Source organism: Parambassis ranga, chromosome 20, assembly GCF_900634625.1.
Source record: "Parambassis ranga chromosome 20, fParRan2.1, whole genome shotgun sequence".
Taxonomy (NCBI): Eukaryota; Metazoa; Chordata; class Actinopteri; family Ambassidae; genus Parambassis; species Parambassis ranga.
The window spans coordinates 18,746,972-18,773,331 of NC_041040.1; the positions used below are offsets into that span (position 1 = coordinate 18,746,972).

General features: G+C 40.5%; 1 protein-coding gene across 1 annotated transcript in view; it reads right to left on the reverse strand.

The window, feature by feature from the left end:
- dpp6a (dipeptidyl-peptidase 6a) overlaps positions 1-26,360 on the reverse strand; it is a 130,041-nt gene that overhangs the window by 29,257 nt on the left and 74,424 nt on the right. Inside the window, exons 2-3 of the mRNA XM_028432828.1 lie at positions 18,525-18,639; positions 7,430-7,528 (exon numbers count right to left, since the gene is read on the reverse strand). Coding sequence (XP_028288629.1) covers positions 7,430-7,528; positions 18,525-18,639 — 214 coding nt within the window. The remainder of the gene's footprint in view (positions 1-7,429; positions 7,529-18,524; positions 18,640-26,360) is intronic.

A 26,360-nucleotide genomic window follows, 5' to 3' on the forward strand; every position in this document is an offset into this window, starting at 1 on the left:
CACTACATAATTATGCATTCTTGATTGTTGGTGGTTTACCCTGTTGGTAGGAGGTAACATTTGTGATTTTTACAGTTAACAACCTGATGACCCTATTAACCCTTTACCTGTAGGCCTGTGCTCATGTAGTGTAGTTTCTGGCTTGTATATGGAGTTATAGGGAGTATTTTAGCACATAATTGTGTGTCTACACACTGTGTGTGTATGTTAGAGAGAAAGAGAGCCATTTGCACACTGACGTTTTTGTCCCGAACAACACATAAGGGGGTAAAATTTGCCCACAGTGTACTGTTGACCTATGAAAAATTTTAAAATCATATTAACAAAATGTATGTAAAATTAAGCTTGTTGAGCAAAAATGATTCAATTTGCTCACATATTGACAAAGTTATGGCCAAAATAAACAGAAAAATTACTCTCAGAGGACAAAAATGTCCCGAACAAAAACAAGTAAGGTCTATTGTAGGAAATATGTGGCTGCAGTCAGAGTCTCAGTCTAACAAAAAAGTATAAAGCAATACAAACGTACTCTACAAATGATCTGGCAAATCCACCGATATTATTAATATGCACACAACCAAACAGCAGAGACAAGCAGCAAGCTGAACAAACACACAGCAAATTCAATTTATCCCCCAGGGTATTTATAAGTGCCAAAGGAAAAGTACAGGGAGTGTGCTTCACCCTCACCATACCACTTTCTCAGTCTCCTAATAGTCTGCCAAATCTGTCAAAAAGATTCTTCTGCTTTTTGGCAATTTTGTTTTGAGTGACACCACTGAGCAGCTATGGACTGATGGTACCACGAAGTACCCCCAGGGTTCAACATCCTGGATGCTGCAGCAGAGAGTATAAACACTTGAACGTGGGTCTAATAAATGGTGCACACTCAGCTCGCAGGCTGATGCATAGGTTATAGGTGTAGAACCTCTTGCCATTGCGATGCGTCATATTGCTACTGGTCTGTTTGAGACCAAAACAGTGTTTGAACCAGGCTGTAAACATCTTTATTACTGCTATAATGTAGGATATTTTAACATAGAGGTCTATGGGGACTGACATAACCATTGTCCACAAGTGTCCAGTGAAATCTATTGGAATACTGAAGATGGACAAAAAACTTTTTCTTGTATTTTCACACTCTTGTTCCAAAACATCTGTAAAATCAGACAGTATGAAATGCTTAAGCATAACTTCACAAATGCATGTACAGCCATGGACCAGAGGAACCATGAGCACAGCATCTGATCCTATCACATCGTTACATGTCTATTACATCTGAAAGTAATTCAGTAGAGGATCTGTGAAACATTAAGTCTTCAAAAACTGCTCATCCAACTCCACTTTCCTTCCAAGATGTCTCCCAGGGGAGCATGTGAGTGTTCCCAAAATCACTCCATCAACTTAAACCCTTTTTTTTGTCACCATTTGCAATGAATCCTTCAGCACTGTTATTGACTAACCTCAGCGCCAATGAGGTGACGGACATTTCATCTGTGACCGCCATCTGTTCACCTCATAAACCCATAAACTGTGTCACACTGATGTGCTGTACCTGTGTGTGTGTGTGCAAGCTTAAAAATCAGCTCATAATAATAATAATAATAATTAAGATCATAGGGAAGGTGGGCCCTCGTAAAAATAACTAATTAATCCTTAGTGAAATAATAATTAGAAGAATAATAATAACAGTCAGCAAAGCCGTGTTTGGCTTCTCACTCCATTTGATTTAGACGCAGGGATTATTTATTGCTTGCAAACCTTCAAATCTGAATGTAAACAAAATGTTTACATGTGGATTCATCAGAACAAATACTGAAACGTGTTTGTAGTATCTGAAGCCAGCAGCCGCCTCGCTGTGAAGAGACGGCTGCAGCTTTACAAAACACAGCTAAAGCTGAGGATTCGCAATGATAAGGCAACTACAGTGAATTTAGAGGACTGTTAAGTCCATTTCACGGACTGGACGACAGCAGTGGCAGAGACGTGTCTGTAAACACATACAAACCCAATTTTGTGAAAAGAAAATACTTAGTTTTGGCAGCTAAAAACAGGACAGACAATTTCCTCTGGTGGCTGCTGATCCTCATGTGCAAACATATGCCTCTGTTACTGTCTGCATGGATGTGTGTGGGTGGTGTATTTGTGGTGTTAATTAACAACATTTCTGTCTTCTCTCCTCTCCACAGGCTCAAACTGACAAAACAATCGCTGCTTTTCAAGCAGACCTACACACTGTTATTATGCAGGACCGCAGTGCTGTGGGACTCAACTGAAAAAACTCCTTTTAAATGAAGCTGAGACGTAAAGTATGTGAAAACAATTACATTGGATTAGTCATTGGAAAACACCAAAAACAAAGTCAGTTTGACCATATTTTGGTAAAAATACTGTTTGAGTATTTTTACAAAATGAGACTAATAATACATTATTCAAGCCACTGATTGCCATGAAAATGTGAGAAGGATGTAGCCAATCTTGTTCAATCTGCCTAAACAACTAGTTCATGCTTCACATTTTACAACAAGGGCTCACACTGTTTCCTAGCATTAACATTTTCAAACATTTTAATAATACTAAGACTTTTTTTTGTATAAATATGGGTGTGGCCTTTGACTGAAAACCAAGTGTTGACTCACAGGATGAGCTTCCTACTTCACCTCAGCTCCACCTGTTTGCCTATACTGGGATTTTAGACAGGCCATGACACCTGAGTCCCAATAGGTGCATCTGACCGGGTCATATGAGGCGTCATACCCATGCTAGATGCCATGGTGCATTTCAGAAGCGGCCCAGAATTGACTCTCTGATACCTGCCAAGTCTATTCTGGCACTCAATCGCAGTCAAGCTGTGTCAATCTGCACCAATCAGATCAAGCAGGCTGGAAGTCAGAACCAAGAACAGCAGAGAGAATCTGGTTAATTTTCAAAATAAAACGCCATGTGTCGACTCGAGCTTGTGAAAAAGTACAATTAAAGCAAAATTCACAGTATGAATCTTCAGAAACCTAAGGTTGACTTAAGGGACACTTAGTTACATACAGTCTATAGAATTTGCAGGTCATTTAAAGTGAAGCCAAGCAAAACACTAAGTTGGTTGACTTTTAAGAGGCTTCATGTGGGGCTCCTATTTCTTTTTTCCAATATTGGAAACCCCCAGGTCATTACATTTGAATTTGTGTTTCCTCGTCTTGTAGCCCCGCCTGTGCTGTTTCCATAAAGGTGCATGACTTTATCTTGTGGTGAAAAGTGAGTCCCCCCTGACTGAAAATGTGACAGAAGAGAAACCCGCCCACATACTCTTTTAGGATGCGCAGAGTACGCAGAGTATTTTTTGAAAGCACAAGCAGTACTCCCAAGAAGAATCATGAAAGCAGACGTGTGTGTCGCTGTGGTCTAATTTTAGCATAATTCTTAGATGGGCAAACATGTCTCAAGTAGCTGTTTTGGATCAGAGATGACATCCAACGCTTCAGATGTTGCCTTGATGCTAGCAGCTAAGGAGCTGAGGGACTGATGAGTTTGTCATGAGACAAAAATCAATTCCAAAGACTGTCTATGCAGCCCAAATTTTTGTGTAAAATTCCTTTTTTCTTTTAATTGCTCCCTGAATAACATCAGCATTATTTACAGCTTGTTTCTTGCTGTCCCACCACATTCTTGTGGTGCTCTGCTGCTCTAATGAGTGAGAGTGAGACACATTTCTTCATAATGAAGCCTGGATACTTACAGTGAGTATATGGGCTTTGACATGTCTTATTGGAAAGACAAAGACCTATTGCAGAATTTAGTTAACAAATGACATCCACACCATTACTCTTGCGGTGTCATAGAAGCAGAGAAAAGCCAATGAGGGAATGAGACAACTGCCTAATCTTCTCTGGAGTCCTTCACATAAACATCAGAGATGAGAGCCTGTGCATCATTTAGATAAAAGTGCACAAAAACAAACATTACTATGCTTCACTCATATGTAAATCAAAGTCCTTCACAAAGTCACGCTGATAGCAAACGGCTCCCCCCTTCATCATATTTAACAAACAGCCAGACAAGAGGAATCCTGGAGCGGCAAACAAGAGAAGTGTGGCCATTAAAATGGGCAAACAGCTGCTGGGGAGAGCCTGCACCGCATCCCACAGGGCTGCCTTCACCTTGGTGGTGTGTTAATGATGCTGAGGCATATGTGCGATATCAGTGGTGTCTGCTAACTGTGCTGTTACCTAACCAGAGAGATGTATAGTGAAGCCTTCACAGCACAAGTGGAATGCTGATAAAGAGTGCAGGGTTCAGCAGTTTATGGAGTCTGTATCACGTGTGTCACAGAACCAAATGCTGATTTTTACAAGTACCTATCGTTTCTATTGACACACAACTGTATGGACACTCAGTGTTGTGCTTCAAGTCTTGTATTTTTTACATGACTTGTCACATGCTCTGTCACCTCATTAAATCCTGTAAGGAAACAAAGTAACATAAACACAAACATGTCTTAGCCAGAGGTGTAAAAATAGTCAACATTTTCTGTACTTAAGTATTAAAAGTAGTCTGTAGAAGCCAGAAACCAAAAGTGGTTCTGTTGTTGCAGCTGAGGCAGCGTGACCCAATGATAAACCAGAAACAAACCTGCTGGTAGTCAGCTGCAGAGCCGTACCGCTCTGGCAGTGATACTGTAGTTGTAATGGAGTCTCTCGGCCACAACGCGACTTAATGCCTCATTTCCCAACATGAATAAAGAGGACTATAAATATATAATATTGCTAATTAACCAAACTAGCACATTATCCAGAGATTATAAGAGCACACAGGACGAAGAGGAACAATGTAACTGAGGCATCTACTTGTGGAATAACAACACAAACACTGCTGGGTCAGCAACGCATTCTACTGAGTACCTTCTCCACCTTCTCTGGGTCCTCGCCTCTGTCGCAGGCAGGTATGTACTCGGTGGTGCAAAAACTGAAGCTTGTCTGTGTGTCTGTGCACCGAGTAACGATGCTGCTCTTAAAAAGTATCAGAGTAAAAGTATTCAACTCACCTAAACTATAGTGAAGTAAAAGTAGGAGAAAATAAATAATACTCCAATAAAGTACAAGTCTTAAGTTCAGTAGCCCTACATTGTTACTTTACGTCTCTGATCTTAACCATAAAACATTTGAATTGTTTCAGAAATTTTAAGTAACATAACTTTAAGAACTTAATGCTTAAGCACAATATTTATGAATACTATTGGACACGACATGAGGTGGCCATTCAGCCTCATAATATAGCCTACCATATGATCAATACAGATCCACAAGGTTATTTTCAGTCATCTAGATGGAGTTGACTGATAGAGACAGCTGGGATTAGAAAAAAGAAACATAAAACTGAGCTAAATTACATAAAAAAAAATACAATTACAGACCTTCAAAAAAGGGAGGCCATTATTACAAATCCTAGAGACGTTCCTGGACACAGGGGAGGTGGTTGAACAGTGTGAAAAAAATGACACAAGAAAGAAAAAAGACTGAATAATGGGCTGATGGATCTCTCTGTCTCCTTTTGTGAGCTGTATCTAATGACACACTAAAAATACACAAGATCAAGGATGGCAGCTCAAAGAAAAGGGGATGAAAGCAGATTGCTGCTGTATGCATGTGTTCTTAAAAAGATCCTTTTTTCCTTTTTCATTCACGTTAAATGAAATCTTATTTTTAAGGGCGTGTTCATTCTCAAGGAGAAATGATTTGTAATCACATTTTCACACCCATCCCATCACACAAATGACACTGAAAGTGTATCCACTTGCAAGATGCTTCCTAAACGCCACCACCAATTACTTCTTTGTGCATTTGTTGCTGCTTTAGTTCATTTCATCTCACTGTCTCAGATCAATTGGACTCACTGTTTTAGAGTGCTGTGTCTCTGTCCTACCCCGCATTTACTCCACCTGCATAATGTAAGCGCCACGCTTCTGTTGTGTCTTCAGCGTGACATAAATTCTTACCAGGCATGTTGACTGTGTTTTACCGCTGGTTGCGATGTTAAATGAGGGAGAGTTTAATCACTGTGTTTTATTTTGAAAATCTACTGCATTCTCTCTGGTTTTCTGGTGCCTAATTTCCTGTCTGCTTGATCTGGTTGGTGCAAATTGAGGCGTCTTGGATGCGACATAGCACATATCCCTCGCAGAGTAGCGCTTAGCTTCGCTTCTGGGATGCTTCACGCTGCTACGCGGCTGGTGTGAATACTCTCATTGACTAAAATTGAAACGTTTCACAGCAGCTGTCGCTTCTGTTAAAGCCAGGGTTAGATTGCTTTTCGTTGCTGTTCTAGATCTTCTTCTAGATCACTTTGTCTGTCTTAGATTAGCTTTGTTTTTCTGTCTTTGTCTCTTTGTCAAAGGGCTAGCTCACTTAATCTGTGTCATTGCTTTTACTCTCTTACATCTCTCTTAGACATTGTCCTGCTCTTTTAGGGGGCTTTGTGTCTTTCTGTCTTGGATCGCCTTGTCTCTTGTCTTAGACTGTTTGAGATCACGTTGTTTCTCTCTCAGATTGCTTTGTCTCTGTCTTAGACATCTTTTGTGTCTGTGTCATATTGCTTTTATTCTTTTATCTTAAATCTTTGTGTATCTTAGATGACTTTGTCTTACCGTCTAAAATATCTGTTCTAGATCTAGATGGGTTTGTTTCATGCTGTTTATTTTTGTTTTCCATCAGTTCATCTTGCTTTGTCTCACCCCTAATTACTGCTCACACAAGTGCAACAATTTGTATCTGTGGCACTGAACATGTGTCCGTGTGTAACAACGTTTAGAGAGACAGTGACATTTTTTCAGCCATAAACATGTTTCTAATCTCAGGTTCATAACAGATGTTAGATTCCAGATGTGTACTGTACTACAGCATGAGTGTGTCATCTATGAGGGCTCGTTCAAGCGTGTTGACTACCGCTGGGTCCCCGCTACATCAAATCAGCCCCATGAGAGATATCTCATCCTTTTGTACATCTGGGGAACTGGAGCTAAGACCAAAAAATCTGAAATGTTTCTACTCGTGCTTTGAGATGGAGAATATGCAGCATCTCTTCCTGTCACTAATATAACACATATGGGGATTTTCTAATTATAGCCAATCACAGAGGAGAATGCTTTGCAGTTTCAGGATTTGTAGGGTGATTTAACAGCTACATCTGTCTTTAAAGCATCTCAGATGTTGTGATTGGAGGAGACAGCTTCAGCGGAGACAAAATCTGCCTCATTAATCCTTTAGCTGAACAGATCCCTCAAATCTCGAAGCCTCTTTATTGAGAGCAAAACCTGTGCCTGTCCCTCTTTACTGCTCAGACAGTGCAGCATGCATACGTTTTAAAACCCTAAAACAAGTCAATGAATTTATTGGAAATAAGGTCTGTGTTAAAAAAACAAAAAAAAAAGGTAAACACTTACTGCTTATCCATTTGGCGTTGGGGTCATGAACCTTGAAGTCTTTTCTAAAGAGGTCTCCAACTGTCACCTTGCCCTTGAGAGCCAGACGGTCATCCTCACCTACAGAGGAAATAACCAAAGCGTTAGATAAACATGAATCCACATGCAGGCCATGAGATTAAAAATGTCAAAAACACAGCAAGGACTCATCTTAACACCCAACACTTTTTCTCCTGGCAGAGCAGTAGAAGATGTTTCAAATTATCATCACTACAGCCAACTTAGAAGTAATGTGAATGTAATTCAGTGACTGAAATAATGCTACAATCATGAGTGAGAGAGACTCAAGTCGAGATATTTACTGAGCAGTATGAGTGCAAAAAACAGACTTCAGAGCAAGGGGTGTCACATGGGAGTATACAAAGGGTTTGTAGGAAATGTCACAAAAACAATTGCGAGATCTTGGCTCACGGATTTTCTGCCATCTTCCTGTCATCTGGAAGTGACTCAGAATGTTTGAATGGTCTAAAACAGAAACTCCTCAGTTATAGTCACCTTTCTGCGTCACTGTGACATTTGGCCACCAAATTCTAAACAATTTGTTTTTGTAAACATTTGTGTTTAGTTTGAGATTATTATTATTATCATGTCTGCAAAAACGGGCTAGACAATGACATATGAGAACCAAGCTTCCAACCAGTAGGTTAACTAGCAAACGCTCTACTTTAAAGGGCGCCATCTAAAAGTACTAGAGTATGGATTTAGTTTAAATCAATATGTGGATGGCACCCAACTCTATTAATAAATTCATCCTTGAGTCCAAATCGACATGTCTTCCATGAGTTATGGCCAAAGCAGCATTAGGCCACCTTGTGAAATTTGACCTTTGACCTCCAAAATCCAAACACTTCATCCCTTAGTGAAAGTGGATGGTTGCAGAACTTGAGGGCTATTGAGTAAGGTTCCTCAGATATTGACCTTTGACTTTTTTAAATTAAATAACGTCATGCTTTAGTGCACCACATTGGACATGGAAACAGATTTTTGTTTCATCACTCAGTCAAAGTGAACTGTTGCCACTGACAGTACAGAACTATGGACGAAGCTTCCATGGCATCACGTGAAGGTTACTAAGGAGACATTTAATATCTATGTGTGAGAGTCTGACTGTCGTACAATACAGGGAAAGAAGTGGTGCACAAGACGAGCTGAGGCAGGCGACAGTCACGGAAGCACGATTGGCTTGCTGTGAGTTGCCACCTGTCACTCATAGTGGTCACACATATAATTATGCATAATTTATGTCCTCATATAATTAAAACAAGAAAAAAAGAAGCGGTCAATACAGTTGACGCTAAAAAAATGTATCCATAGAGAAAAAAACATCCTGTGGTACAGCTAGACATTTAAACCTAGGAATTAAAAGGGATTGACTTTTGGCGCCAGCCCCTAGTGGCTGTGGGGTGAACTGCAACTTTTATCATAGCTTTTACAATTTCTTGAGACAATGCATGCTTAATATAGGTAGGTGATAGATGGACAACTAAAAACAAACATGGTTTCCAGCGCCAGCTGCTGCCTCCATGGATATGTATACACATGTTACTAGTCTGCATTGCTAGAGCAGAAATACGTGTCATATACACTACACAAAAGTAGGCACATCACAGAGAAGAAGAAGACAGACACAAGAGGGCTTTTCTTTGTACTATGACAACATAGAGAATATATAATGTCCTTCTGACACATTCTTATCAGGAACTGCATCTTAACAACTTTTTCCTTCAGGCTGTATGTGTTCACCTCTCATAGAATGAAGAGCTTATCAGAGACAGACCAGGAAAAAGATGGAGTATAATAGCAAAGCTCAGCATCATCTTCACTCCCTCGGGCCTTTGATTAAAGTGCTGTTTCTGATCATCAGACCAGACACACATATTTACAGAAGATGCTTCCTGCAATTCATTTTAGCTTAATTTCATCCATCAATGCTCATCATATCATCTCTTGCTCCATCACACGACTCATTTCACCTCTGCACATGTGGCGAGGGGATGAAAGAGGAAGAAGAAAAAAAAAGCAATATACATGTAGCCGCTTTTGTTTTTCACACATAAATGGTTCCATTTTACTGGAAGAGCACTCTCTGATAAGACGTACCACTTGATGGACACCTTGGTGGATCATGGATGGTCTTTCTAATGTGTGGTGTTTAATCTTGCTGCTAAGATTCTATATCTGTCATTACCTTTCTTCTCAAGCTGTCCACAGCAGGGAAAAAAACACAGCCGTAAGATGGTCTAAAAGCTGCATAAGGGTCTATAGACAGTGATTGCGGATAGAAAACTATAATGACAAAAGACGATGTGAGTGTGTCCTTCAGATGCTGAGTATTACTTATATGTGCTCTGTTCTTTTCTCTGTACGGTCGGAGCGAGACTAATATGTGACACTATAACCGTCTACTGAAACCCTGAAGAAAAGAAGTGCTTTTAGGCAAGAACGACCTGCTGTTCAGCAGTAAAGGAAACTGGAACTGCACAATCCAAAGGGTCATAGCATTTTTTTAGCTGGAGGTGAAATATATACTTTATACTTCCAACAAAAAACTCTCAGCTTGGTCAGTGCTTTTACTTTAAAAGCACCTTCTGGTTTCACTTTAAGATGCTTTTTATCTACAGTGCTATGCACAAGCTTATGCAGGAACACGACACCTGTATTAAGATTTAGAACAATATTAGCCAAAGCAAAATTGCTTGGTAATGTGTATATCTTTTATTTACTGATGGACATGGACTCACAAAACCTGTGAAGATGTGCTGTGTTGTCTGATCACTAAGATCACCAGCAGATCCTTTGTGTTCTGAAAGCACATCTCCTGGATGCAGATCTGGGGATGTGGAGGCAACACCTTAAACTGCTTGTTGTGTTTTTCAGAACTGTACCTGACAACTATTGTTGCTTTGCAGCAGGGAGCATTATCCTGCTCATAAAGGTCATCGCTATCAGGGAATACAGACATGGTCTGCAACAATGTTACTGAACATCTACACATCGCAGTGCCATGTGTTCTCCAGCTGTACCCAGAGAGGTGGCTCACAGAGCATCTTGACTGGTCTACCTCCACACAGCCACATACACAACAAAGTGATGCACTGTGTGTTTGACACCTTTCTATCAGACCCAGCAGCTCATCTGGTGGAATGGACGACACAGTCCAGCCTTCACTTCTCAATGACCACCACAGTCCATGAACAGCTGCAGTTGTGGACATGCTCTGACCCAGTCCTCTAGAAATTCGAATTTCACCCTTGTTAAAGTTGCCCAAAGTCATTTGCTTCTGCTTACATGTCATCTTTGAGGATACTGTTTCCCTGCTGCCTAACATAAGCACGGTAATTAGATAATCAGTGTTATTGACCGATGTATAGTCATGAAATGTCAACAATAAACATCTTCCTGTGTATTCATAAACAACTTAAAATGGCAAAATGACTAAAAACAAAATTAGACCTACAAATACATTTTTTTTAAATAAAAACAAGAGCTTCATACGATCAAAAGAGCATTTTTAATTAAATAATTTATAACATAAGCAGGCACCAAGGAAAAAAAAACTATTATCCACACAGTATTGGGACCTTATTTACATTTCAAACCCATGCATTAAATTTATTAGGAGCCATGCTGTAAGATTACATAAAATTTAATCTATTTATAAATACAGGGAAAAGAGTAGGATGTCCTCACTATGCCCTCACTATCAGGTTCTCTGAATCACCTGTTCATGTTCTTACCTCTCTGACTCTCTCAGTCATTGGCAATGATAAATAGTAGCTTTACATAAACATTACATGATATTAAACTGCTTCCAAAAAAGCATGGTGAGATAAAGTATGCTTTTAAATTCACAACAGGGCTATGTAAAGAGATACTTTAAAGAGATACTTTCACATTAGACATTTATTATGTGAGACAAAACTTCCCCATATGTCTCTGCCAGTATCAATCAAGGCTGTAAATATTGGCATAGGGCCCTATATAGTGCCTTTACCATTTTGTTGTGTTGTTTGAATGTGCACTGAGAATTTATACCCTATATAGTGCCCTAAGTGTATTCTAAAGGGCATCATGAAAATTAATGTACAACCCATGTTTTCAATTAGCGATATGTACTGGAAACACGATCATTGTGACCTGTCTTACAAATATGCGTTTAACTAATGTAACATGATGTGTTTTAGTAGCTGTCATAATAAAACCAAATTGTGCTATAATGATCAGATCTGAGAAAACAACTTTGACACACAGATGAGCAAAGAAGGCTTGTGTGTGGCAAAATCCAGCAAGTAAACAAAATTTGAATTCTCATTCTTACCAGTCAAAGTGGTCTTGCAAGAACATAACAATGACTTGCATCATTCTTCAAACTTGTGTATGTGGCATATTGTGTCCAACAGATGGACAGACACAGACTGATCCACAGTTCCTCCCTGAATTCCATCGCAAGGGACAAAAAAAACCACCTTTGAAGGCATCTGTGTGGTGCATCAGCAGAGTTTGGAGTGTTACTATCGAAATAGTCAGACAGTGCACGGGCTGCAGGGAAACTTAGCTCCTGTCAGATGGTGAGGTTTAAAGGGGATAAAAACTGAATTTACAATGAGCTGAGATTTATGAAGAGGAAGATAAAGTTACACGTGAACGTTTGCATTTAAATGTACATTTTTTATATATGGTAAAATCCCTTATAGGCAAATCCATTTTCTGTAGTTAAGTATGTCTTTATCTCACCCTCACAGAGGGCTGTGATCATTGGAAGAATTAGCCTGAGAAAAAAAAAAAGAGAGGAAACCGTCGGCACCGACAGGGTCAGCCCAAATGAGCAGTTTATATGCTAATGTGGCACAGCCTCTGCAATGGCACAGAAAGTGTCAATACAACAATGAGAACAGCTTTTTTAAATTTACAGTATGTGTCTCTAGAGCGGAAATCTTAAAATCAAAACTCATCCTGTCTAATTATACTCTATATAGAATGATATATTTAAAAAAGAGAAGCTGACAATTGACTTCTGATTTTTTAGCATCTTTCAGCTCCATGTTTTGGTTTCAAAGCCTGAAAGTTTTGGCAAAGTCTCACAGTCACTGCAGCTGTTTTCTAAGAGCGCACGCGAAAGAAACATTCTGCCAAACTTTTCACTTCACCCAAGAGGACAAAAAACTTTTGTTTGGAGAAGTTTTTTGTGTTATAATTTTCTGATTGAGTGTGTTCTTTACACTAAAGCAAAGTAAACAAATAGTGGATACAGTGTGCACTGTCTTTGCTCGTCCACACACACAGGTTCCACACAGCGATATAGAGCTGCCATGTTAACCCTTGTCTCACAGAAAAATAGGTGATAGTGACACTGGAGCACGGGCTATTCATAATACATAATACAAAGGCTGACAAATGTCTGCATTAACATGCATTCATACAGTCACATTCATAAGTTAATATCCCCTCTTTTAATTCTCTGTCTTCTGTGTGCCAAGAGGGAAAATATATAAGCAAAGCTGTCAGAGAACCACATTATTTCTGAACTATTCATTTTCCTTGCCGTCTTTTGCTGTTTGCCTTGCCCTGGTTAAGACTTCAACGTGACAGACTGACACACAACAGCCGTACAAAGTCATTAGTGGCTTACTAATATAATTATAACTGATCTGATTTGGAGCATTAAGTGTCAAATCACAATTCTCAGACTGGTGAGCTGTCCCACAAACACATTATATGAGCTGCAGATAAATCATGTGTTACCCTGCAATCATATATTACTCAGAACTGTCACTATTTTGAGTAAACAGCAGATCTGATGTTAAGTTAAAGTATTTCCTTGTACTGTCTAGGTTTTTATTCCACCGATTTTTTCATTATCTGCTGCAGGTTAATGACATAAAAAAACTCAAACAGTCAAACACAGACCAATCTGAGCTTCACCTTGCCTGTACAACCCTAAGAGGAAAGAACATTGTTGACATCTAGGGGTTTTTTGAGACCTCCAGCCCATACACACAAACACCGTGGTTGCAAAAGATTATTATTGAACCTAAATGTGCAATTAAAACACATTGACAAAGATCTGTGAATATTATCTAAAGTGTCCAAAAATAACAGGCAAGATAACATGTGATTTACTGTGTTGTGTCTTTGTCCCTTTATGAAAACATCTTCAGAAAACAGTCCTACATGCTCAAATAAATGAACATTTCTCCAGTTAAACTCTGTGCGCAGTGCTTCTTACCGCGCTCTGGAAACAGCACATTGTTCTCCAACTAGCATCCCAATGTTTATCTTGGTCTAGAGTAGAAGTTTCACCTTCAACAAAAAACCAGTCTGCACACAAGTATGCAGAGCAGTTAGCACACAGCTCAAAAATAGCCCATTTGCTATGTACTTTAGCTCAATTACAAAATATGCACCAAGTCAACAGTCTGTCTCATTTTCAAGTACAAAACCTTTTTTTCACAGAACAGAGTATTACAAATTCACACATTTCCCTCTTATTAGTGCATACAGACAGCTTTTAGCGCGATGACTTAAATAAATAAAGTATCACTGACTGAACCATTTATCAAAACAATTTCATGCTAATTCGCTAATTTTAGCAGCTAACTCACCGGGGGATGGAGAGTTGACTTTCTCCCGCTGTAAAACCTCTTACACAGCCCCTCCACTAGCTGCTCAATAACACACTTCACCTCCAACAACATGAAGTTATCGTTCTCTCCCCGTCTAACTGCACCGCCTACGCATCTTTATGCTTTAGGTGCATGTTTGATTGTCACCATGAAATTTTTTTTTTTTTTTGCTTGGGCTGCCATTCGGAACGCTGTGTTCAAGGGTATCTGTGAAATCTGTGAACCCTTCACATTCACAAGTCTACAAATAACTTGGGTTACACCTGCATATGAAAGAATATAAAGGAGAAGACACAGAATCTCACTCCAAGGTTTTTTAAAGTGGGCAGCTCTGTTGACACCCTGTAGTCTATGGCTTTGGACCCTAAACTGCTCTCCTCTGAGTCTTACATATTAAAATACTGTAGCTCTGTTATCAATATAATTGAAAAATGGCATACACCTAATAACTGCTGACACTTAGAAAAGAAACAGGGAAGAGACCATTTCATAGAAGAGTGGGAAATGAAAAGCACCTGTCTCTGTAAAAAATATTGAGATATGCGTTACTCCTGGATGAATTTGCTGGGACGTCCACACTTTTGGGAAGACACGCCAAAGAGTTGCTAGCTTTTCTCGACTACTTCACTGCAAGATCAGACCATGCAGTGCTCAGAGAAATACAAATGTAGCTCTCAGCGTAAGTTCAATCAGGAAGACTCTGTTTCCCATCATTCACCATTTATGCAATTTCCCCATTGTGGGACTAATAAAGGTTTTTTAATCTTAATCTTAATTTATCCCTATCCGCTTCCTAATCTTTCTCCTTCTATCCCTCACTCCTCTGCTCCCCCTCTCTTCCGCTCTCTTAGTCAGGTGCTTAATAGAAACCACCTCCCTCACCAATCAGCTGTCGCTTTCCGTCCCTCTCCTGACCAATCACAGCTTAGCACGAAATTTAAAAGTCTTCGTCTCTTCTCCAGCTGTCTTCTGATCAAACCCAGCAACCCTCCTCCACCCCAAGCACCATCAGATCCACGCCAGTAAAGCCTCCTATTTCCTGCCCTCCAGCTCTCCACCACCACCAGGTCTAGACCCTGGGGAGATCTTCTGATCCAGCGGCCTTGCATTTTCCCCCCTTTCCAGATGTGGTCTTCACGACGGGGTCTAGGACGCCAATGCACATTCAAACTTTGTACTTAATAAATCTTCTCATTCAGTTCGCTAAGGTCTCTCATGATTGAAATAAAGTTATGTCACAGCCTACAGGCCTTAATGAGCATGCTCAGTGTTAATGTGACAGAAGACTGAACAAGTACAATTTGTTTGAAGGGTTACTAGGAGAAGGACTCTTCTGTCTATAAAGCACATGGACGCAGGACTGAGGTTCACTAAACTGCATCTGACCAAAGCACAACACTTGTGGAACATCGTCCTATGGACAGATGAGACGGATGGCCCGCGGACGCCTCCCTGGGGAGGTGTTCGGAGACCCAAGATGTGATGGAAAGATTCGGCTGGCCTGGGGGACGCCTTGGGATTCACCCAGAAGAGCTGGAAGAACTGTCCGGTAAGAGGAAAGTCTGAGTGTCTCTGCTTAGACTGCTGCTCATGCAACCCAGCCCCGAAAAAGCAGTTTGAAGATGGATAGATGGATGGATGGATGACCTGGAAACATTGCAGTCATTGAGTGGACCATGAACTCCTCTGTATACCAGAGATAGTGGAAAATCCAGTTCCACCAAGCAGCAACCACAGGGGACAGTGAAATGAAGCCAAGTTTTATCATCATGGGTTGATTTTGTTTGTTTGTTTGTTTCTAGCTTTTAGCAACAAAAATGCTGGATGGAAACAACACATTCTGGATTACATTACAGGGTTACAGCCATCAAAATCTCACATTCTGAGCATCACATTGCACAATCACTCGATGGCCAGGAGAGCACATGTGGGTGTTTTGCTGACTTGTATATATTCCATAATGATTGCAGATATGCACATTAAACCAAGTCACCATGAGCTTATAAGGATACATGAGTGTGTAATATATTTCTGAATGCCATGGAAGCAGTCACTGAGGCTGTAATTTGACAGTTCTGTTCAATCATCTCTCTGACTGCTCACATTCAGCTGCAACACAATTAGCACACAGCACAGAAGCATGTGATCCTCCCACAGATTCAAGCGGCTGCCACGCTGTCAGTCAGCCTGACATTCCTCCAGTGTGAGGAGATGCCAATAAAGTGAACATCTGACCTAGTTGTACAGACTGAGGAGAGCGCAGCAACCTCTTGGTAACAGAGCTATCAGTTACAACAGATGCAGCTTGTCTAAAGGAAGGAAAAGGAGCCCAAAAGAAAATGTGTGTGTGTTTCCACATGTGTGTGAGAACAAAGTGGTTGTCTAGTGCAGTTAGAAAATGGCTGGTCTGTCTGAAAAAAAAGCATCTAGCATCTATCTACACACCCTACTGACTGAGTGGAAACAAAATGCAAGCTCATAACTCTTCACAGGAGCTCCCACAGAGCAGAGCATCTCAACTCCTAAAATATTTCACCTTCAATTGTAATTAGAGCAAAATAAATTGCTACAGATTTAGCATTTTAACAGAATATTACAGAATGACAGCACTGTACCTCACACACACACACACTGCACTGTAAAACATTACTTTCCTACTTTCCAAAGTGTTTTCTCTGTAATTGCATCATTTGCAGAATGTGCAAATCCATTTTCGACATTTTTATTTTATTAAGACACATAGAATAATCTTGTTTGCATTTAATATTTTAAGCTTAGATTAAGTCAATCCAAAGAGTTCTGCCTGTTTTTATACATGTTTCATTTTTCCACTAAAAGCTTGAATTTTTATATTTTTATAGTTTTTTCTACAAAAAACATTCAAGGACCACTGGAAATTTTTTCCTTATATTTATATTTATTATTATGTTTTTATAGTTTGGAGCTTTGTAATTCCGGGGATTAAAAAAGTTTATGAATTCAAAAAGTGCCTTTAAGGGTTAAAAAAAGATCAGTGTTCAGATATTCTCTGACTGATTTGTAGCACCTACAGAGGAGAAGAGGGGGAAACAACTCCTGTTTTTTGTCTTATGATGCAGTAAACAAATACTCGTTCTGATATCAGTAACTGAGAATCAAGGCCCTCTGTTTTGTTCACAGTCATCCAGGAAGGCATTCATCTTCAGTGTCAGACACAGCAATTTCTGCACAGACAGGCGCCTGAATAGACCTGCTGCACTGTAAACAGAATGGGATGCCACTGCATCGTTGGAGATCATCATCAGCAGTGTGTGTCTTTGTTGCCAATAAGAACAATCTGCCAAATTCTACCATTTTAACATGCAAATGTTTACTGCTTCCAAACCATAAGCACTAACCAACAGCACACATAGGTTTGAAAGCAGGTACAAATACTTCTTAAGTGTAACATCCATGGCAGACTTTTACATATTTTACCTCAAGAGGGAGTGATATAAAGTGCCCTTGAGAAACGATTCATGGAGCTGCAACACCCTGAAGCTCAACAATGTGGAATTAAACTGCACTGAAATTTTAAAGGGGATTTGAAGAAGTTGGAGAGTATTTTAATATGCATTAAATAAACAGCCAGTTTAATGGGCAGCCTGTTCGAGGCCCTGCAGCAGCAGCAGCAGCCTGAAATGACCCGGGCCGTGTTAAGACTTGGAGCGGAGCTGTGGTTCTGCTTGAGCACACTGAGTTGGCGTCAGTGTTTTGAACAGATTAGTGCAACACCACCTGCTCTCTCTCCAAGTTTGTGAGCTGGAGTCCATTACATACGCCCCGGGACAGGAACAGACCACCGCAGAGTTTTACTGCTGCCGTGGCGCTAAAGCTGTGACACCTGTCTACACCTCGGAGGATCATGTAGAAAAAAAGAAAAAAAAACATTACATTCATCTGATAAACGGCTGACCCTGCTTTGGCATGGCACGCCTAACATCCAGGGAAACATTACCTGCAATTTTCAAGCGACAGAAAATCATAAACAAGGGCAGAGTGATTATTGCCTGTGTAAGTGAATTATGGTGTAGTCGCATTGACTGATTCTGACTCTGGCAGTGCATAAAACCACATCAAGGAGCTTTATGAGCCTGATATAAACAGATGGTCTATTGATTAAACTTTAATCTACAAACAGGAATCCTGAAGGTCACTGAAAGGAAGCCTTAAAGTAACTAAGGATACGTGGAAGTGCGTGTAAAGGGGGGGGGTGGGGGAAAGGACTAAATGCACACTAAATGTGGTCATTACATGAATGCTGCAAGAGAACTTGGACCACACAAGGACAGAGACCCTTCTCTCTGTGCACTGTTAGTGTTGAGATTGATTGTGAAGACCTAATGGGCATGTCTGTGCATAATAATGGCCGTGTAAACATAGCAGTGTGTACGGCGTACTGCTGTGCCGTGTACCTGGTGTCAACAGGATGACGGAGGTGACGATCAGCGAGCAGATGACCAGAATGACAAGAAGGGCGATCGCTATTCCCTTCCAGTTCCTCTGCGGAGGGTTACTGCCCACCAGCTCCTGCACAGAGAGGGGAGAGAGAGAGAGAAATGGTGAGTAAAAGAGAACAATGTGCAGCACGTGATGAAGAAGACAAACACCTGAAGTGAGGGGAGAAAGGCTGGGTAGGGGTGGGGGCATCGGCAAACAATAAATGGCAAACTCATGAAAAGAAAAGGGGGTGTCAGTCAAGGACGAACGTGAGTCAGAGTCGCAGCCTCTCAGTTCTCAAGGAGACACTATAGCAGCAGGAGGAGAAGGAAAAGGAGGAGGAAGAGGAGGGGGGAGAATTCTTAATGAGCCGAGCATCAGCGACCATCACGAAACGACCAAACGAAAGTGACAGATAAAAATGGAGCCCAGCACACGTCAGTGAAGCTAAACGCCTCCGAGTTATGAGGTAATTCTTTTTTCTGAACCTTTTTCTGAATGAAACACTCATTTTAAGAAGTCACTGCAGGATGTAAACAAAATGTGAAATGTTTAAGATGTGCAGCAGAAAGCTATGATCAATGCAAAAAAATATAATAATCATTTATTATTATTTAAATCCAAAATTCCACATTCAGAATTTCATCCATCCATCCATTATTTGAACCCTCTTTGTACTGCAGTGCAGGGTCACGGGGGGCTGGAGCCTATCCCAGCTACCTATGGGTACACCCTGGACAGGTGTTCACGCAAAAGTTACACTGAAAATAATTGCAAATGAAAAAAAACAAAATAAATACAAATGAGGCACTCAGAGGAACCAAAGTCCAGAACCGCTGTCACGCTTTCCCACATCTGCCTCTGACCAACACACAGATAAAACCTGCGCCAAAAGCACAACAAGCACAGGGACCTCTGCAGAACATGTCCAAAGCCCAAACTGTTAGTGAAGGATTAACAGTTCTTAATTAGTTTATAGAGGATAAAAAGAGCGAAGCGGAGCATGTGCTTCTGGGAGCTGGGGGCTTTTAATGAATACACGCTAAGGCTTTTAATGAAGCTGAATGGCTGAGCCACGCAGCAAACCTTTTAGTGACCTCATTCCCACCTTAATTGAAAAGAGCCCAAGACATCATTAGCCTGCAGATAAGAGTAATCAGAGGTATTTACCAGACTGCTCATGACCCACGTTTATTAAAACACAAAAACCAGTTGGTTAGCCGCGTAATCATGTGACAACCACAGGAAGCAAAAACACAGAGAGATTCAACAGAGAGAGGTTAAACATGACAACCTTCTGGAGAGCTGTTTGACTTCAACTATCTTACAAAGACATCATGTATAAAAACAAAGGCCATTAAATGCTGCTGCAAAACTTCAAATGCTTTATCATCTTAATGTGGTGCCTATGGAAAAATACCTGCAGGTTATTTTCAGTATCTACAATTTACAGATGTCACCTGAACACCTCACATACCAGCTATAGATAGACAGCTTGACTGATGCGGGTGGCCAAAAGCCATGTAGATGAACATCAGTAATAAAAGATGTGGATTCAGAAAGGAAGACAGCAATCCACCTCCCTTTAAATGTAACTATTTTATTTAATACAGCTATAGTTATAGACAACCCACCTACATCTGGCTTTATAACCAACCTTCAATGTTATAAAAGTCTTGTGAGTATTTGTCAAAGGTAGGGTAGGAGATTTTGAAACCTCAGTGAGTCAGCCAGATTTTGAAAGTAAACACACGCCCCTTTCTCTCGGAGCTCACCCCGAGGCCACGCCTCCCAACCAGTCTGTGACTTCGGCCATCATGCACGTCAGAATACAATCTCCTACCCTACCTTTAAGAAAGGAAACCTTATCACAACCATCTTGTCACACGCTGGACTAAAGGTCATCGTCATATGCAGGACACCAAAGGTTGTCATTGCAATTTCTACTTCTACCTTAATATTTGACTGAATATATATATATGCACTTATAAGGACATTTTTAACTCACAACCCACCAACATCTGGCTTTAACCCTTAATAGAAAGTGTGTATAGTCAGCATCTAATGAATGTGAAATAAATTTGTTTTATTAGTAGTGTACAAAACCTACACAATATCAAAGTGTATTATTTGTATGGCCTGTTCTCCTCAACAGAGTACCAGACAAAAAAGACACGTTTTGACAAAATAATCCAATGTCTGATTGTATGTTGCCTATATTACCTATATGTCTGTGCAGGCTAATTAGCCTGCTCGATGTGAGGTTTTAACTTGCCAAAACTCGCCTTTGTATTTACAATCATTAAAACTGCGTTCTCCACAGTCACTCATTTTCTCACCTGTCCATTATGTTATCGCTCTAGCAGCTGTCCCCCCTCTCTCTCTCTCTCTCTCTCTCTTTCTCGCTCATTTGCATCTCCCTCCCCCCTGTTTCTTTCTGTATATGTGTGTGTGTTGTTTCCAACACACCCCCCGCGCCTCCCCCTCATGCTCAGTGAGTCGAGTCCCACGGGAATCACGTGACCTGCTGGAATCCCTGACAAATGTCCACATCAGAAGCACATTTAGCGGTTAATTTCAGTGTACTACATATCTCCCACTCTGTATACTCTGTACATATTTTTTATATCCGCCTAATATTCAGAAACACCGTCAAAACCTTGAAACTGCTCCCACCAATGCCAAACTGTTTGAAATGACGACCACCAAACGAAGTAAACCAGGCCTGTAAGAAATCCCAGGGTTATGTGAGAATAAAAGATGAGTCAGAGTCAGTTTTCAGTGCAGCACACTGTAGAATCTGGCTGAAAAGTCTGTTCTTTTAGAAGCAGCAGAACTTCAGTGAATCAGCAGAAACCCAGTGAAAGAAAGCACCAATATGATTGAATGGAAGCTGAAGGACATTGATACTGCGACAGCTGATGTCAGCATGACAAGTCAACTTTTTCATAGGTCCAGAAAGTGGAAGAAAGTCTTGGATGATTAAAACTGAGATTTATTTTGTCTAAACTTTTTTTGCCATTTTCAGTGGAGCAGCACTGCTGATTGCTGTGGTCGATGAAGGGGATTTAACGTGCATGCAGCAATGGGATGTAAAGCAAACATAGCGCTCAGTCTTGTGTAATGCACATTAAGGAAAGGAGACTAATCCTCACACTGTTACATTGTAAAGGACTCTGCAGTGTGATCTGAAACTGGGATCTTATATTTAACAGCCTTATCTGTGATGTGTGCTCATTTTGAGGTATGACTCACACCATACAGCTAAAGTAGTGAAAAGGCAAAAGGCTCGTCTAAACATCCGTGCAATTTTCTTATCTCTAATACGAGAATTGGCGCTGCCGCTCAGCAAAATGTCACAGTGTATCTTAACCTGACAACTTGTCTCCAGGTAAGAAGTTTATGTTCACTTTGAGAAATGAGTGACCTTCTGACTTCAGCGTGTATAGACGGAGAGTCTGTAAAATGTTCACCCCTCTGCTGCTGCAGATAGATACTTCCAAACAAATCTGCTTCCACTTCATAAATATTATAACAGTGATAAGTGACTATGTTTCATGGGCAGACACACGCATGGCAATGCCAACACTGTCCCCACCATCTAAGATGTGCTATAGTTTGGATCATCAACTTAGTTTCAGTCCCATCACAATCAGAATTCCTTTATTCATCCCCGAGGAGAAATTCTTTTTGTTACAGACAAGAATAAAAATCAAAGATGGCAGCAGGAGTTGGAGTCTGTTGCTGAACGAGCTCCTGTAGCTGGTCAGCACGTTGTAGAGGGTGAGAGGGACAGTCCAGTATAGTGTTTATTTTGGACAACGTTTTCCTCTCAGACACCTCTGTCAGAGAGTCCAGGTCCTCTTCCATAACATGGCCGCCTTCCTGATGAGTCTGTTGAGTCTGTTTATGTCCCTCACCCTCAGACTGCTGCCCCAGCAGACAACAGCATACTTGATGGCACTGGCCACCACGGACTCATAGAACATCCTCAGCATCGTCCTGCAGATGTTGAAGGACCTCAGCTGCCTCAAAAAGTAAAGGCCACTCTGGTCCTTCCTGTACACAATGTCCACGTTTCTGCACTAGTCCAGTTTGTGGTCTAAGTACACCCCCAGGTACTTGTACTCCTCCACTACCTGCACACTGACCCCAAAAAAAATCTTATTCCAGAATAACATTGTTAGCTGGTTCCTGGGTAAATCTAATCTGTCCTTTGTGTTCTTGTGTGTGACCAGTTGTTTGAACCTTTCTTTGAAGCCTTAATATTTACTGTCTGCCAATGGAAGAGGGTCACTGCTGTTTATTAATGATGTGACTGCTGATGGCAGCAGCAGGATTATTCTGCATATGAGCTGCCAAAAATGTCTGTGTATGTATGTAAATGGCTATAATTCCTTAAGTTTTAATGCTACAATTTTTTTCAAGCCCCTTGAACTGAAGCAGAAAATCTTGACTTTATTCTTATTTATTGCCATTGTTCCAACACTTATGAACCTAACTGCATAGTGTTTGCAGAAAGGAGAGCTAAAAATAGTGTAGAGACGTGACAACTTTGCCTTGTAAAATGTGTTTAATCTTGTAGAAGAGCCCGTGATCTTTACCTAAACATAACCATGAGAGACAATGGAAGTTAAGTGATGCTCTCAATGGGTCATGAAGACAGACTGTAAATACATATGGAAGGACTTTCCATGATGTCACCAATGGGTTTATGAAGTCTTACATGGCAGCATCCTTCATCAGAGAAGGTCTATACGCAGAGAATCCCCAGTTTATGAGTATGCACTGTGCATATTCTTGTAAACCCGCTTCTGGAGTGATGTTAGCCTGAAGCTAACACTGAATTATCAGTAATATTTTTACACTAGCAAATCCAAGGCAGGCAGAAGGCGAAGTCGTCATTTGATGACAATCATCTTAAAGTGTTTGAAGATTCATATTATATCACATTTATACATAGATAAAATATATCTATTAAAATAAATAAGCTTAAATACACACTCAGGTGTCAGGAAGGAAAAAAATGGCCCGAGACTGCTGTTACAGTGAGTTAAAACCTTGCATATAGATGAGCGTTTGTGGGAGCACGCTGACATTGGGAAGCAGTGTTCTGAATTGAAACTCGCTGGCAGTGAAGCAGACTAATGAGTGGACCTCACATGATTAAGCCACAAAGACCAAGGACAGAGAATTCATGTCACCTCTCTGTGCTGGAAGGAGAATAATGGAACAATCACTTATTCCATCTGTGGGTCACATCTGACGCAAGAGGCCCCGAAAACCTTTCCAAACCTTCCCTGATCATGCTTCTGTGATGTGTAATTACAATAACGACCGCACTAATTAGTAAAACCTTGTGTGTCCAAGCAATGGTGAGGTGATTACAAGTGACTAGAGACAGAGAGAGAGAGAGATGAGGTATGAAATGAGCCACACCTTAGAGACAGACATCAGAGCTTTGCAGGAACAGTAAATAAATAAAATGTTGGTGAAGCTGCAGGAGGACCCGCTGACAGGGAAGCTTCAAGTGTGAGCAGAACACAACAGAGGGAGTTTAAAAAAAAAGGACAAATTCTGGTGCAGACTCGAAGACAGGATCTGGGCCACAGTATCTGTCATGTTTATATCTACAGAGCATACACAGATGATGTCAGAGTTTATTTGACACACTAGGGGAGAGTAGAACACCACACTATGTTGCTCCAACTACAAAGACAAAGGGATTCAGAGGCAGCAGGGGGGCGTATAAAGTCCACAACATTTAGGACCACCAAGAAGGATTGGGATGCTCGCTTTGTGTTTTCCAGCGCTGCCTGCCTCAAGCATCGCTGATGATCATCAGGTTCATTAACACTTTTAGCTAAGCAACCCAGCTAGCTACAGTATATTCCTTTAAAGTAAAGACTGTTTGTAGTTTAGCTAATGAGGCAAAGCTATATGCTGATAAAACACAGAGCCTTAGCTTAGGCCATTGTTTCCCAACCTGGGGTCCACAGAACACATTAGGTGCACATTATTCTGCAGGTGAAACTAAAAGTTCAGCGGCCACTTTGTGCAGTGCAGATTAAAGAGACGCTGGAGGAGAAAGGGGTGGAAGCTAATTGTTCGTGTTCGTGTTTGTCAAACTACTGAGAGACACAGACAAGGAAATACTTCATATATTTCCGGAGTCAGCAGGTAAATGTGACAATTTATCATCTTCATTTAGCTCCAAATACAAAGTGATCTGCTAGTTCAGCAGCAGCAGAATATAATGGCCATATCACATGTGACTGGGATGGGTGGGGAAAATTGGTCGAGGGGATCAAGATGGAATGGATCATAAAGCAATTGAATTATTTACGTAGAATTAAAAAGTAAATTTACACATAAAATTCCGGTATTTAACCAAAAGGTAGGAAAAGTTAAAATGCTAACACTATGACTTCTGCAGCACTATTGATGACACATGGTGTCGTCCTTCCTTTGCATATATCATGCTAAACTAAAGCTAAGCTAACCCAGACCTAAGAAATGTGTAATAAGAAACAAAATACACTGTTTCCAATCAAGTTGGAATAAAAAAGTGGTGACAATCTGATTTATTCTTGATAGATAAAGTGTATATCGTTATTGATCAATCTCTTCCAAACATATTGCAGTGAAATTATGCTAAAAATAAAAAGAGGAATGTGTTTGAAAACACATTGATTATAATCAAAAGTGTAGTTACTTTCGTCCCAATAAAAATACAGCTTCTCCTTGTTTAGTCAGTGCCTGTAAAATACAGCCTTGTAAATGTTTATTTTAATTTTTTTAAATTAACCACTTATCCTCTTTTCCAACCCATCTGAAAGCAGAGTACTGTATCTTCTGTGGCCATTGCTGTACTTTAGATGCATTGTCTGTCAATGGATTGAACAATTAATGCAATAACACAATAGCAAAACTGAGAGGAAAACTAAAACATTTCTGGAATAAAAGCAAAGAAGATAAAGATGTTTCCTCCATTCATGCTATCTTTACAGGATGCACAGCCCCAAAGAATGCCTTAGCTGCTTCAACAGCTCTGACTGTAATGTCTTGTCCATATGCAGACTATGTTTTCTTCCCCTGAGGCTGAAATGATAATGCCTCCAGCCTCAAGTGACAGCACAGGTCATTAATTCTCATTCTCAATGAGCACAGTACGCAGGTGCATCTGGATGAGTGTTTTTTCTGATATGTCATCTGAAATCACCGGAAAATATGACATATCACAGAGATGCGAAGGACACCTACAATCTCAGAGGAGGAGCAGTCAGCACGTTTAATCCAATGTGAGGCCGACTCACTGACACTTTGACAGACACAACATGACACGTAACGTTCGCTAGTTACAACAAGTTGTCATCTAAGTGGATCAAAGCCTGTCTGGTAGACGACAACAATAGATGCAAATAATAAAATAATGAAAGCCACGTCTCAGAGGATGAGAGCAACTGCTGGAACACGGTCATCACAGTCCACGCCTTTTTTCTTTTTCTTTTTTCACTTCCTGGTCGTTATATTTTTAGCTGGTGTGGACTCATTGTTCACTCCAGTATAAACGCCTGCACCACAAGGAAATTCACACAAGTGTTTGTACAGTAACACTGTAGAAAGCCATAAATTAGAAGATAAAGAACATATATACCTGCAAGCAGCAATGAGTTGGCCAAGCAGTGAAGGAGGCTTCAGTAACACAGTGTAGTTAAGCCCTCTAGTAGCTAAACTGCACAAAATTGGTTGTGACCACTTGGGAAGGGGTCAAGGGTCATGTAAGCAAGTTGAGTAACGATACATCAAAG